The sequence below is a fragment of the Mrakia frigida genome (genome assembly GCF_051309035.1).
Source record: "Mrakia frigida strain ATCC 22029 unplaced genomic scaffold BDY24scaffold_3, whole genome shotgun sequence".
Taxonomy (NCBI): domain Eukaryota; kingdom Fungi; phylum Basidiomycota; class Tremellomycetes; order Cystofilobasidiales; family Mrakiaceae; genus Mrakia; species Mrakia frigida.
The window spans coordinates 1,044,710-1,057,894 of record NW_027481278.1 but is presented as its reverse complement, the minus strand read 5'-3'; the positions used below and the strand labels follow the sequence as shown (position 1 = coordinate 1,057,894).

The following is a 13,185-nucleotide window of genomic DNA, read 5'->3' as shown; positions in this document are numbered from 1 at the left end:
TCCACGATGTTTCCTTCGCATCGACTCGAATCATTTCGCTTTGCCCGTTTTCTTTCTCTTCAGTTTTATTAGTGTGCTGCTCAACACCTCACGCCGTTAGGAGTTCGCCTCCACCACCGCTGTTCGAGACTCGCCGCCACGCTCGGGTCGTTTCGACGGATGCAGTCGCGCGACGCGTCAAAACTTGTTTGGTCACAAATGGACCAAGGGAAACCTGCTGGATCGATCCCTCAGCGCCGGATCTTCACTGTCGGACCGAAGATACGTCTGAGGATCGACTCAAGAGCCTGGCCGAGAGTGTCGGATCTCAAACCAACAAGATCAAGCAAACGAGCTGTCCCTTGCGACGCGTCCTCCGTCTCTCTCTTCTCTCTACAACCTTCTCCGTCCGGGCTCCATGCTTCTTCTCGAACTCAGACCCTTCTCAGATGTTCCATGGAAACGCGTGGGATCGACACCTCCGCTTTTGAGGGCTTTGAGGGTGGTTTCGGCTAGAAAACACTCTAGCGACGGCGGGGAGGGGGAGTGACGCGTTGGAAGCGATTTTCCTCCCTCGTTAGAGAGAGAAATTCGTTGAAAATCTGCAGAAGTAGACTACCGAGGAAGAATGTCTCGATGCCCTTCTTTCGTCGGGTGGAGGCAGGGAGATGAAAATTTAGAGCCAAACGGGTCTCGGCGAGATGTCGATCACTCTAATCTCGATCATCGGTCGGCTGCTTCAGGTCGGCCAGGGTCTCTTCCCTTGGGTTCCTCCTCCTCCTTTCGTCTCTCCTAAACACTCACATCGAAAGGTATCCATCGTCTTGTACTCCCACCTACCCTCTCGTTTCGTTCCCTCGTCCTCAAATCTTCAAACGGCCATCTCGTTCGGTCAACGGGGAAGCAATCTACCCAACCCCCCCCCTCCTTCTCCTCCCCTCATTGCCCTCCGGAAATGTCTCTCGTCCAGAGCGGGAGAGCTTCCTCTGGTTCTCCTTCCTCCTCCACCCACTCCTCCCCTTCTTCTTTCACTTCCCGAATCCCCGATACCTCGTCCTACGCCTTTCCTTCCAACGGAGCCTTCGTCTTCCCGATCCATTCGACTCAGGCAGCAGCTCAACATCACTCCTCCTCCTCTTCGCTTCAACCTCCTCCCTCGTCCTTCGCCGCCGGATTCGACCCTGAACATCGTCGGTCCTCCTCCTCTCGGAAACCAAGTCCTGCTTTATCAGCTTCCCTAGAGGATATCTCGATTCAGGAGGAGATCAACAGTCGTTCGTCCACTTCTTCCAACGAAAGCGAACCCTCGACATCGATGTTGGTTCTCCCAGTCGATCCTCCCTCCGAAAACATCACCGGATCCGCTCCTCCCTCAGCAGCACACTATCCTTCCGCCTCCTCGTCGCCTCAAGGTCAAACTCGAGGAAGGACTAGCGGTCAAAGGTCGCCGAGGACGAGCAACAACTCTCAGCAGCAGCAACCTTTCGTTCCTCCCTCGAAACCTCCTCCTCAAGCTCTCCTTACCTCTTCCTCTCACCCCTCGCCGAACCTCAACTCCCTCTTCTCACCTCTCTCCTCCTCCCAATCTCCTCTATCCACATCTTCCAACACTCCAACCTCAACCCTCCCAGCTCAACCAGCCCTTCGAGCTCTCGCTCGTTCCAGATACGTTCGAGCTTCCTCGCCTTCCTCCTCTCGACCCGTCACTCCTACCGGACTTCCTCTCACTCCTCCCTCCGAGCCCGAGAAGGAGAAGCACACCAAAGGCTTCTTCTCAGCTCTCAGAGGGAAGAAGAGCTCACCAAGTCGGCCTGGTTCAGCCTCGTCGTCGAAGAATGCTTTCGGAGGAGGAGGAGGGGGATCGTCGTCGATCCAGTCTCAGAATATCGGTTCAGCTATAGCTCCTCTCTCCCCATCTCCCTCAAGCTCGTCGTTCGGGAAACAGAGGACTCGAACACCCACTCACCAACCAGCCGCTCCCGACGGGCTCGACGAGTTCGAAGAAGGCGACCCTTGGGCCGACCGGATTCCCTCCGCGTTCGACTCCTACGCTCTCACCGACCTCACTCCTCCTACCTCCGTTCCCTTCGCTACCCTCCCTCCTTCTTCTCCGTCCAAATCCAAATCAACGTCTCGACCCACCACCGCCAGCACGCTCGAGCGTCGTCCCTCCGTCGCAACTCAGTGCTCGTCGACGTCCGGAGGAGTCTGCAACCTCGCTCCTACTTCCTGGGATCTTTCGTCGGAACTCAACGCTATCGAGAGGAGGGATCGGAGGAAGACTGGGTTGGGAGAGAAGGAGAGTTTGAAGATGAAGGGGAAGGACAAGGAGGGGAAGAAGGAGAAGAAGGAGAGGTTGAGGAGGGAGGACGAGAGGTTCGATCCGGACGCGAGGCCCAGTGCGAGGGAGATGTTCGAGGCCAGTCTGTTCCAGGTGATTGACGGGGATGGGAAGAGTCATATGTTTGGGGATTTGATCAAGGGTGAGTCTTTGGTTTCGTAGCTTCTTGGGACGGTTCAGAGGAGGGAGACGAGGCCGAAGGGTGGGAGGGCTGAACCATTTCGCTCGTTCTCGCTTCAGATCAACGAACTATCGTCGTCTTTATTCGACACTGGTACTGTCCTCTCTGCTGTGAGTATCTTCCCTCATCCTACTGCCTTTCTCGAACTCAAACTGATCGCCTCCGCTCTGCTCTCCTTCGTTCTGTCAGCCGATTTCGTCGTGCGTCTTTTTCCCGCTCTCATCCCCTCGCCCTCCCCTTTCCTCTTTCACCTCTTCTAACCACTTCTTTCTCTCTCCCACAGTACTCCATCGTCCGAGACGTCCAGCCCGAAGCTCTCGAGCGAGCCGGAGCCAAACTCATCATCATCGGAAACGGTTCTCCCAAAGTTGTCCACTCTTACAAGGACAAGATCTTCGAATGCCCCTTCGAGGTCTACACCGATCCTACTCTCGAGCTTTACCGAGCTCTGGGAATGACGAGGCAGACCGGGGATGGTGGGAAGGAGGAAGAGAAGGGAGATTGTGAGTCGGATTCCTTCTCTCTCGACGCGTCGTTCGTTTTCCCGTCCTGACCTTTGCTCGTTCCTTCTTCGTCCACAAGACGTCCAACATGGAACCCTCGGTGGAACCCTCATGGTTGCTAGGAACCTTGGGAAGATGGGAAGGAAGGGAGTCACGCTCAGTCCGGGGCATTTCACGCAGCTTGGTGAGGTTGTTTTTTCGAGTTTCCTCAGCGCTGAGACGACGAACTGATCTTCATCTCTCCTTTTTCAGGCGGAGAGTTTGTTCTCGGACCTGGTCTTGCTGCTCACTACACTCATCGAATGCACAACACCCGAGGACACGCGTCGATCAAGGTTCGTTCCGCCTTTTCCCTTCTGCGTCTCCGCGTCGTTCTGACCTTTCTTCTTCTTCTTGATCCTTTCAGATCGCTCTCGCTCACGCTGGAGTCGTCGGATCTCGTCGACCACGACCTCCTGGTGCTCCTGCTCCTCCAGCAACGGCTAACTGGACTGGAGGCGACTTGGATCTCGACCGACTCGGATGGAAGGTCGCTCGTGACGGAGAGCTCGAGAGGATGAGGACCTGGAGGGAGGAACGACGACGAGGAAGGCTCTACAATCCGGAAGCCGAGACGATCAGAGAAACGATCCACGAGGACAGCGGGAGCGAGGATGGAAGGTCGCTCAAGTCGTCGGTGAGGAGACAGTCGAACGTCGTCGAGGCGAGGAGAGGATCCGCCGACACCGTCCCTGCTCCTTACTCCCTTCGACATCACCTCTCCGGCATCGCTCTCGAGGAGGAGGAAACCTTCGACTTGGATCAACCTCGAAGACCTTCCACCTCAGAGCTCGCAACGGCCGCGCTGGCCTCTTCCAACGAACCTCTTCCCTCCTCAGCAACCTTCGGTTTCCCAACTCCTCCCACTCACGCTCCTCATTCCCCATCCACCCCCGATCGCTCCCGTTCCCACCCCTACGCTTCCCCTCATCTCTACGGCCGATCCCCTTCTCGAACTCGAACGGAAACCGCCGAACCCTCTCCCATCGTCGACCTCGGAGACCCTCTCTCCTTTTCCCTCAACCTCTCCCCTCAACCCAGTCTCGACTCCAACGCCAGCCGATACCGATCCTCCTCCCCCAGGACTATGAGGTTTCCCAACGAACACTCCTTGAGGGAGCCCTCGAAGGTCGGATCGTACGCGACCGAGTCGAGGTTGAGGGCTCCGACGGAGGAGGTTTCTCACGTCCAGGCTCCTGCTTCGGACACGAGCTCGCTCTCGAGGAGGAACTCTAGGGAGGAGGAAGAGGCGGAGGGCGATGGAGGAGAGTCGGAGGATTCATCGTACGAGTTCGACGACCGAGTCCTCGACAAGGGGGAGGTGGAGGGTCGCGTCCAGTCGGTGGGTCTCGAGGAGTTTGGAGAGTTTAGAGTCGTTGCTACTTCTTCTGTTTAATACCATCTCGGCCCTATCTTTGTAGATTTGTATTCTCTCGTTCTCTAGTGCTCTCGGTCTTATCCTTTCGGTCTCGTTTCTTGTACACTTGGTTTTGATTGATCTCGTTCGGCATTTCGTCTCTTTGCTTCTCTCTACTTTATATCTTCTCGCCTTCGAGTTTCGGTAATTTATCGCTTCCTGCTCTCGCCGTTATCTATCTATCAAGCTTCGTGTTTCTCACTCCGAACGTCTTGAAGGAGAGGAGTGGGGAGAGTGAAGATCGAAAGGAGATGCGCGGGATAGCGATCAAGGAAGGCGACGAGATCGAGAGATACGACTACAGTGGGAGTAGTCTAGATCAGACGAGCTCGTACCCAACTTACGGTCAGTCTAGTTCCGAAGGAGACTGCTATCCAAACTCGCAGCCTTGAAGCGGCGGCGTGGACGAAGGAAAAGAAGCATTGAGCCTCTTCAGCTTCGTACGGAGCTCCCACTCCTTTTCCTGCAGTTCTTCCATGCGCTCGAAGTCCGACCGAGTCCTTTTGCCAGAGCCTTTAGGAAGAGCCCATGGTTTGTGCTTCGGAGGAGGAGGAGGGATGTAGCGAGGAGGACGAGGAGGGGTCGGAGGAGAGGATGAGCTGCTTCGAGGAGGTGGTGACGGAGGAGAGCTCGAGCTGAGACGAGCGAGGGAGGGTTGGGAGGGTGAGCTGAGGTTGCATCTGGGGTAGGAGTGGTAGGATCTTGAGGGCGAGGGAGGCTGTTGAGCGAGAGGACGAGTCGAAGGAGGGGAGGAGGAGATGAAGGGCTGAACGAGAACGAGTCAAAGGCGGGCAAGGATACAACAGAATCAGCTCGAGTTTTCCCAAGTGAGGGTCTGTAGAGATAAGAGCGATTCTTCAAGCTGACTTACAGATGAAGATCCAAAGATGAGACCCAACGAGGCGTTGGATGTCGAGAACGAGCGAGCGAAGGAGAGGGAGGAAGCTGAAGGTCGAGCTCCTCGGAGGTGAGCAAACGAGATGGTTGAGAGGAGGGAGGGGAAGCTCATCGCTGATCTGAATCTACGATCGAATGGCTGAGAGAATAGATGGGAGACTTGATGAAGGAAGAACGGTTTCTTCTTCTCTGCTTCTCGTCGTTGGAGGAGAGAAAGACAAAGAATGAGATCTTGGTGAGCTCAACCCTCCTCGCCGAGTGCAGGGTGATAGACCGTTCGTTATCTCTCTTCGTGTTGCCTATCTTTCTCGCCGAAAAGATTCATTGATTCTGGTAGAGGGATGTTGTGGTGCGTCAGTCAGAAAAGATCTCTGTATATCCTGCATGATGGAAGCAGAAAAAAGTCAGACGCGTTCAATCCACCTCGTCTTCCTCCAGTCCAATTCGATCCCTTTTTTTTCTCTCTCACACGTACAAAAAGTCAAAAACAATTCATCCTAATCACTACCAAGCTCCCAATCAACCTCTCGTCCCTTTCTCCCTCCAATTCTTCTCTCCTTCACGCGTCTCTCGTCTCGTCTCGTCCCGTCGCGTCGCGTCTCCTTCCTCCCTCTCCATCACCTCCCAACCGCCGGACTCCCCGAAGGATACCCCGGCTGGTTCACGTTCGCTACTCTTTCTCCTCCCACACCTCCCGCTCCTCCTCCTCCTTTGAGCATCCCGAGCAGGCTCTCGGCGTGGTTGGTCATTCCTTGAGGTTTCGGGTGATGGATCGGGACTGGAACCTGCTGCTGCTGCTGCTGAGGAGGTCCGTTGTTGTTGAGAACGACGGGTCGAGAGGAGTTGGGACTGAGGATCTGTTGCTGTTGAAGCATCGGGTTGACGGTGAACGGGTCGTGTTGCTGCTGTTGCTGGCCGTTTCCATTGGAGAACGACGGAGGAGGAGCGAAGTTCGAAACGTTGGGAGAAGGGTGGGAGGGTTGACCTTGGTTGTACTGTTGAGGTTGAGGTTGCTGTCGTTGAGGGGATTGGAAGAGTTGGTTTGGGTTCGGGTTGGAGGAGAAAGGAGGAGGAGGGCCGTTCGAGGGAGGAGGGAAGTTGGTGTTCGGAGGGAGGAGAGGAGCTCGGATCGGTCCTCCTGGGTGACCTCGGAATCCGTTGGGGATCTGTCCTGGGTAGGAAGGGACTCCGTTGTGGAAGGCTCCTGGACCTGGAGCTCCTGGGCCGAGAGGAAGGAGAGGAGGAGGTCCGCCGTTATTGAAGTTGGCCATTCGAGGAGATGGTGCGTCGACGATTTGACCGCCGGGGAATCCTCCGAACGAAGGCTGAGGATGAGGAGGGAAGGGAGAGTAACCGTTGAGCTGTTGTTGTTGGTTCGGGAAGGGAGGAGGAGGAGGGCCGCTGAGGTTGGGAGGGAAGGGAGGAGGAGGTCGAGGAAGGAAGTTGGTCGAGTAGGGAGATTGATGAGGGTTCGGGGGCATCATGGGGAGTTGCTGAGCCACGTAGGGAGAGGACTGGTTGTAAAGGGGCTGCTGCTGGTGAATCATGGGCGATTGACCGTTGTTGAACATCCCTGGAGGAGGAGGAGGAGGAGGCCCTCCTCCTCCAATTCCTGCTTCTCCTCCTCCGAGCGACGCGTCCATCATCGCCAGAAGAGCCATCTGTTTCTTCTTCTTCCTCACCTCCTCACTCTGATCCTGTACGTTTGGCGCCATCGACGACGAAGGAGCGGAACGAGGCGGCGGTGGCGAGAACATGGCGAGGAGGGACTGCTTGTCGTTCGTCAGACTCGGTTGGTTCGACTGAGGGATCGAGGAAGTGGAGGTGCTCGGAGGACCGGACGGCCGAGAGTGGTGGTACATCGGGGAGGAGTTGTAGAGAGCCGGGGAGGGAATGGAAGGGTTAAGAAGAGCGAGAAGAGACGCGTTGGGAGGAGGTCGCGACTGGTTGGTCTGATGGAAGGCCTGCTGCTGAGGAGGAGGAGGGAGGTTGCTGAAGAGGGAGAGGAGGGACGAGGTATGCTGAGGCTGAGGTTGAGAAAGGTGGCTCGAGGGATGAGAGTAGTTCGGCTGAGGAGGAGGCGAGAACTGATTCGAAGGCGACGGTGGTGGAGGAGCTGGAGGAAGGAGGGTTCAACGTCAGTAAGGTCTCTTCTACGAGACATTGAAAGATGTGGAGATCGAACTGACCACTAGGCATTGTCAAAGCACCAAACATTTCGTCCAGAATCGAAGTCCTCGGAGGATTATCCTCGACCTCCTCCGACGCACCCATCACCGTCCCCTCGTTCTCGTTCTCGTCCTCCTCCTCGATATCCTGATCCAACCTGGGAGCGGCACTCGCACTCCTCGAATAGTCCTCCCTCTCACTCGACAAGAACCTAGCAAAGAGCTCGTCGAGCTCTGAAAGCGGGACGGGAGCCTCCCTGAGCTGTGCTGGCGATTCGGGAAGGACGGGTGTGCTGGAGATCTCGGTTTCGGAGGGTGGGTCTTCGTCGAGAGGAGTAGGGAGTGCTGATTCGGAGACGGGAGTAGGGAGAGGAGAGGAGGAGTGTCGAAGGGAGGGAGGTCGATGGGATTTGACGAACTTCTTGAGCTCGCTGTTTTCGAACGAAACGAGATCGAAAGGAGACGACGAGGTCAGCTCTTGCACACTCCAGCCGACCATTTCGACCAGGCCGAATCCCACGCAGGGAAGATAGTTACTCACAGGACAAAAGGTAGAATCATGTAGAACTTCCCCTTCCCAGCGAGTTTCGGCGTCGAGGTCGTCTTTGCCTTCTTCCAGGTTGGGAGGTCCGACAGCTTGAACCACTCGATAGCTCCGATCTCCTTCCTCGTCTGGGTCTCGAAAGGAAAGTCGTCTGGTACGCCTGGGACGAAGTAGAGAGTGATCCGTTGATCTGAGATGGTGGTTTCGTGGAAGTACTCGTCGTCTGTTTTGAGGAGGTTGATGAGATCGCAACCGGTTTCCTCGAGGACCTGCAGAAGGGATCAGAAACGAGAGATGGGTAGTCAGGACGGAGGCGATGCGAGAGGAGGAAAGTCTTCCCATGTGGAGGACCCATGAACCGAGGGCAAGGCGAGGTCGGGAGAAGGACGGAGGGAGGAAGGGAGGGAGGGAAGGGAAGGAAAGGAGGAAGCTCAACTCACCTCTCGAATGGCACAGATATGCTTCTCCTCTTCCTGGTTGATTTTCCCCTTGGGAAACGACCACGAGTTTCCCTTCCACCCCTTGACGAGAATGCACTGTAGAGTCGAAGAGCGAAACGAAACGGTCAGCTCTCGAGCTCAACCTCATCCGTCAACCATCTCCTCCTCCTCGTTTTGAAAGCTCACCTTGTCCCAAGTCTGGTTGATCATGACCGCTCCGCATACGGGTACCCTCGTCTTGTACCTCATGAACTCCAGGAAGAGCCGTTCGTGCTTGTCGGACCATTTCGAGAGCATCGGGCAGACCTTGAAGAAGATCTCGGAGAAGCGTTTGAGAGTGTAGGACGGAAGATTCGGTTGAGAGTCTCGAACCCAGTCCTCGTAGAACCAGTAGGCTTGTTCGACTTGGAAGCATAGACGAGGGATAGATTCGGATTCCGATTCGGGGAGGTTGAGGATGAATCGACTGAGCAGAGGGAGAGGGAGGGAAGGGTGGAACGGTGAAGAGAGAGAGGTCAGCGGGAGGTGGCAAGCTCGAGCAGAGGGCTAAGAACACTCACGTTGATAGATCTTCGAGGATTTCTATCAGATCTGCTGTCTCGAAAGAGAAGGCTGATTCTGCAGAGGAAGCTGTAGGGCGGGAGGAGGAGGCCTCGGAAGGAGACATGGCTCGAAGGAAGGGAGGAGGTGGAGAGGGAAGGAAGGCGGTGGGTCCGGAGGGAGTCGAGAGGAGGGGAGGTGGAAGATGTTTCACTCCTTGGAGGTGTCGCTAGTATGAAGGGGAGGTAGATGTATGCGCTACGAGAGAGAATCGAGTCGAGGGAGAAGGGGGAAGGTGAGAGTTGGGAGTTCAAAACAAGTCGGCGGGAAGGAAGGGAAAGCTCGAAAGAGGAGAGCTGAAACGGCGACAACGTCACTTTCTCTTCTTCCCTCCCAACCATCATGAGCAGTTCTACTCGTTCAAGAAGATCAAAACCAACAAGGATGTCCTCCTCTCCAGAACCAGAAGTAAAATCTGCTCCTCCACCGCCTCCTTCAGAGTCCCTTCAAGCGGTTCTCCCTCACTCTCCAGTACCTTTCATCTCTCAATCTCAGCTCGTCAGTCCTTCTCTTCCTCTTTCCCTCTCTGCTTCTCACTGACCTTTCTTCGCTTCCCCTACTCCTCCTCCAGATCACCCTCATCTTCGTTGCTGCCATTGTAGCTCACGGAACTCTCTACGCTTCCTACCATGGAACCAACACGGCTCCAGCCCCCTCGGTTTCCTCCCTCCAGCAAGGCGACCTCCCTCCTTCCTCTTTACCTCAATCGCCATCTTATTTCGCTCAGAAGGGGAACCTGTTCAATCAAGTGTAAGTCCAGTAGCCTTGAACTTCATCTTTGGTCGAGAAGGCGGCGAAAAGTCGATCTCTCAAAGTCATGACGACGTTGAAGCTCATTTTCCTCTCCTCCTCCCTCTCCCTTTTTCTTTTCCTCCTGCTTCTGTCCCTCTTCTCGTTCCAGCTTCGCAAAGAAAGCCTGGGGCTGGACAACCTTGGCCTTCTTCCTTCACCTTCTCACAACTCCCTCCTTCATCTCCTCCTATCTCCCTTTCCTCTCCTCCTCAACCAAACCCCAACCCAAACCCACCTCCTCCTCTTCGAAACCCACCACCTCTAGACCCTACCTCCCCCTCCTCCCTCGTCTCACCAAATACACCGTAGCCACCCTCTTCTGGATCCTCCTCACCATCTGGCTAGCCGGTCCAGGTCTCTTCGAACGAACCATGGTTTACACCGGCGGAGAGTGCTCTATCCAACTCCCCGTCGAGCTCTGCTCCGTCGCAGGAGGAGCCGTCGAATGTACCTCCCAGAGCGCCATCGTCATCAGTGGGCATAACGCTCTCGGAGGAGGAGCCGTTGGTGGTGATGGGAAGGAGGTGATGTTGATGACGGTTCCTCAGGAGTACTGTACGAGGAGGATGGCCGTGACGCCCAAGAGTTTCCCGGATCTGTTCCCTGGGTGGGTGGAAGGCGAGAAGCACCACAGGCTGCATGCTAGATGGAGTGGTGGGCATGACGTTAGTGGACATGGTGAGTTTCGCGTCTCTCTCTCTTCTTTCGAGCTCTGGAGGTCGACCTGACGCGTTGCCCTTCTCCTTTCGCTCAGTCTTCCTCCTCACCCTCTCGACCCTCCTCCTCGTGGATCAAACTCTCCCCACCATCATGATCCTCCTTGAAGGAGGAGTCGACGATCTTCCTTGGGCGCACAAGATCACCGGACTGTTTGGATTTGGGTTGGCTGGACTTTGGGTGTTCATTTTGAGTGAGTCGTCGTTTCTTCTTCTTCGTTTCGTATCTTATCGAGACATCAGAACTGACAGATTCCCCTTCTTTTTCGATAGGCAAAACCGCTATGTACTTCCACACCATCCCGGAGAAGATCTCTGGATTCTGTTCGTTCCCTCTCTTTCCCTCTCCTCCTTTCTCGTCGTCGTTCGACTGACGCGTTTTCCCTTCGATGTTCTCAGCTCTCGCCGTAGCAGGCTTGATCCTCTTTCAGTTTGCGGGAGCCTCGGTTCCCCAGAAGTAGACTAAGACAAGGTGAGTCGAGGGGCCGTTTTCTTCGCAAGACGAGACGCGTCGCTGATTCCGTTTTCGCTTTGCTTCGCTTCACCAGGAATGGACACAATCATCGCCTGGAATGTACTCTATATGATCTGTTCAAATTCTCGACGCCTTTGCTCTGCTCAAATTTCGCTCTGCGTTCGAGGCTTCCGAGCATCTCCGCTCACACCAGCGACGCGTCCGCTGGGCTCTTCTGACTCAGGACAAAGGGATACCTGAGAGCTCGAAGACGAATCCGTCCACTTGTCTTGGGTGAGACTCAATTGTCGAAGACGTCTCGCTACCTCGGTCGACCGTTTGCTCAGGATTCTCGACGCGTCGCCTCCTGCCTTTCCCTCGTCTTCATCTCCTCCGCTCTGGACCTTCTCTTGATAGATGTCAGCGTCCGAGAATGAGTCCCTGCGAGTATGTAGCTCCAGACGGCTTCTCTCGTCCTTTCTCGCGACGGAACTTTTCCTTCGACCCCGAACAAACGGAGGGCGGAAGAAAAAAGGAGGCAGGCCGTCGCTCACCAACGTGCTTCCCTCCCCCCTCACACGACCTCCCAAACCTCGACGATCCCTCCTCCCCAAGATGCTTCTTTGATCCACCACCACCTCCACCCCCCAAACCCAGAGCTTCTCCGCGCTCTTCTCCTCCTCCTTCCGCTCCATCTCTCTTCGTTTTTCGTCCAGGAAGGTCGCCAAAGCAGCCAGAAGTTCATCAAGAACCTCCCGACCCTTCCTGCTCCTCGGAGAGCTATGTCCTCGGGAGGATCGTCGTACGACGGAGGCGGGTACTCTAGTAGCTTCTCGTCAGTGGGTGGGTACACTCCAACTGAGTTTGATGGGATCGAGAAGGTTAGAGGAGGGGAGGAGCGAAGGGTCGTGTGTGCTTCGATACCCGTCAGTTCATCCCTCCCTCGTCGTCGAAGCAATAGATGAGCTCATCTCTTCCTCTTGATCTTCGTTCGTGAACAGTACGATCCTGCTTCAGGCTACATTCTCTTGATTTCGTCTCGAGTGGGTCCCATCTCTCGTCGACTTCCTCCCTCTTCCGCGTCGAGCTCACCTCTTTTCCTTCGTTTGGCTCGTGCTCGTGTGCTTTGCAGAAGAAGGAAGGGAGATGGACTGTGAGTCTTGCTTTCTTTACATGTTCATCTCTAGTCCGACGTCTGCTCTCGAAGGAGGAAACGGACAGCTGAATCTTGTTCGTTGCTCTCAAAACTACAGCTTCCGAAGGGAGGGAAGGAGGCCAACGAAGGGCTAGAGGCTGCGACTCTGAGGGAAGCTTGGGAGGAGGTTAGTCGATTCTTTTCATTTTTTATTCCCCTCGCATGCGTTACTGACCTACTTATCTGTCGACTCATGTCGGTGAAACAGGGAGGCATACTCGGCTGGGTCGAGGAGTTGATCGTTCGTCTTTCTCCTCGACGAGCTCTCGCTTCCTCAGCCCTCGTCCGACTCCTCGAGCTGACACCTCCTTTGCTCTACGCTCTTCAGTGCTCGATACCGACAGCCAGGACGGACGTTCATTTCTACGCTCTTCAAGTGAGCTCGCTGGCGGAGGAATGGCCGGAGGACGAGAGAGCAAGGGAATGGGTGTCACCCGAAGACGCTCTTGTTCGAGTCGGTACGTTCAAGTTTCATCTGCCTCGCACTCTCGTAGACTCGGGCTGATCGTCTTTGTCTTTCTCTTCAGGCTGGAAAGAGGAGCAAGCTGCCGCTCTGCAGCTCTTCTTCTCAACACGGAATCAAGCTCCCTCGACGGACGAAGGAGGAGAGGACGCGGCAGCCGAGGAACAGCAGGAAGAGGGCCATGAGGAGGAGAACCCCTACTAGAACGTCTTCGAAGGTCAGTTTCCTTCCATTTCTCGCCTCCTCCAGCTCGTGGGCTGATTTCTCTTTCTCGTTTCAAAGCAGGTCCAGCAGTTCCACCCGAGGAGGTTTGGAGATAGCCGACGACGCGAAGGACTTTTACCCGTCCTCCTACCCCCTCAACTCAACTCAAGAACGTTCAACCCTCGAGAATCTGCTCCTCAAACTCCTACCCATATCCCAACAACAATACCCTTTGCTTCGTTGATACCACTT

The 13,185-nt window shown here is 55.4% G+C and overlaps 6 protein-coding genes across 6 annotated transcripts; 3 read left to right on the top strand and 3 right to left on the bottom strand.

The window, feature by feature from the left end:
* The first annotated feature begins 778 nt into the window (after positions 1-778).
* On the top strand, positions 779-4,661 carry BDY24DRAFT_377432 (peroxiredoxin-like family protein). Its single transcript, XM_076638774.1, has 7 exons — positions 779-2,462; positions 2,561-2,611; positions 2,691-2,701; positions 2,785-3,004; positions 3,084-3,188; positions 3,257-3,339; positions 3,411-4,661. The coding sequence occupies exons 1-7, from the start codon at positions 935-937 to the stop codon at positions 4,437-4,439; spliced, it is 3,027 nt and encodes a 1,008-aa protein (XP_076500472.1). The 5' UTR covers positions 779-934; the 3' UTR covers positions 4,440-4,661.
* A 325-nt stretch (positions 4,662-4,986) lies between these two features.
* On the bottom strand, positions 4,987-5,551 carry BDY24DRAFT_438392 (uncharacterized protein; the record flags this gene model as incomplete). The annotated part of the gene is made up of 2 exons (XM_076644353.1): positions 5,332-5,551; positions 4,987-5,226 (listed from the first exon to the last, which is right to left on the bottom strand). Coding segments are annotated over exons 1-2 (378 nt in total), but the record flags the coding sequence as incomplete, so codon positions are not given.
* Positions 5,552-5,835: 284 nt separating this feature from the next.
* On the bottom strand, positions 5,836-8,515 carry BDY24DRAFT_377429 (uncharacterized protein). The gene is made up of 3 exons (XM_076638773.1): positions 8,067-8,515; positions 7,547-7,956; positions 5,836-7,473 (listed from the first exon to the last, which is right to left on the bottom strand). The coding sequence occupies exons 1-3, from the start codon at positions 8,084-8,086 to the stop codon at positions 5,975-5,977; spliced, it is 1,929 nt and encodes a 642-aa protein (XP_076500470.1). The 5' UTR covers positions 8,087-8,515; the 3' UTR covers positions 5,836-5,974.
* On the bottom strand, positions 8,063-9,176 carry BDY24DRAFT_336231 (mRNA decapping complex subunit 2; the record flags this gene model as incomplete). Its single annotated transcript, XM_076637230.1, has 4 exons — positions 8,063-8,338; positions 8,510-8,605; positions 8,696-8,975; positions 9,070-9,176. The coding sequence occupies 4 exons, from the start codon at positions 9,174-9,176 to the stop codon at positions 8,063-8,065; spliced, it is 759 nt and encodes a 252-aa protein (XP_076500469.1).
* Positions 9,177-9,398: 222 nt separating this feature from the next.
* BDY24DRAFT_165710 (inositol phospholipid synthesis and fat-storage-inducing TM-domain-containing protein) lies at positions 9,399-11,369 on the top strand. Its single transcript, XM_076636207.1, has 7 exons — positions 9,399-9,607; positions 9,681-9,859; positions 10,011-10,579; positions 10,656-10,811; positions 10,891-10,941; positions 11,017-11,089; positions 11,166-11,369. Exons 1-6 carry the CDS (start codon positions 9,452-9,454, stop codon positions 11,076-11,078), a joined length of 1,173 nt encoding a protein of 390 aa, XP_076500468.1. The 5' UTR covers positions 9,399-9,451; the 3' UTR covers positions 11,079-11,089; positions 11,166-11,369.
* A 484-nt stretch (positions 11,370-11,853) lies between these two features.
* On the top strand, positions 11,854-12,933 carry BDY24DRAFT_412048 (NUDIX hydrolase; the record flags this gene model as incomplete). The annotated part of the gene is made up of 7 exons (XM_076643011.1): positions 11,854-11,997; positions 12,073-12,114; positions 12,204-12,224; positions 12,325-12,393; positions 12,475-12,507; positions 12,595-12,724; positions 12,794-12,933. 7 exons carry the CDS (start codon positions 11,854-11,856, stop codon positions 12,931-12,933), a joined length of 579 nt encoding a protein of 192 aa, XP_076500467.1.
* Positions 12,934-13,185: the final 252 nt, after the last annotated feature.

Coding starts and splice junctions, on each gene's coding strand:
- BDY24DRAFT_377432 (XM_076638774.1), top strand. CDS start 935: ATGTCTCTCGTCCAGAGCGGGAGAGCTTCCTCTGGTTCTCCTTCCTCC. Junction 2,463..2,560: donor GTTTGGGGATTTGATCAAGG/GTGAGTCTTTGG, acceptor TTCTCGCTTCAG/ATCAACGAACTATCGTCGTC. Junction 3,005..3,083: donor GGAGGAAGAGAAGGGAGATT/GTGAGTCGGATT, acceptor TTCGTCCACAAG/ACGTCCAACATGGAACCCTC.
- BDY24DRAFT_377429 (XM_076638773.1), bottom strand. CDS start 8,086: ATGATTCTACCTTTTGTCCT. Junction 7,957..8,066: donor ATGATTCTACCTTTTGTCCT/GTGAGTAACTAT, acceptor GTTCGAAAACAG/CGAGCTCAAGAAGTTCGTCA. Junction 7,474..7,546: donor TGCTTTGACAATGCCTAGTG/GTCAGTTCGATC, acceptor TCCTTCCTCCAG/CTCCTCCACCACCGTCGCCT.
- BDY24DRAFT_165710 (XM_076636207.1), top strand. CDS start 9,452: ATGAGCAGTTCTACTCGTTCAAGAAGATCAAAACCAACAAGGATGTCC. Junction 9,860..10,010: donor GGGAACCTGTTCAATCAAGT/GTAAGTCCAGTA, acceptor TTCTCGTTCCAG/CTTCGCAAAGAAAGCCTGGG. Junction 10,580..10,655: donor GCATGACGTTAGTGGACATG/GTGAGTTTCGCG, acceptor CCTTTCGCTCAG/TCTTCCTCCTCACCCTCTCG.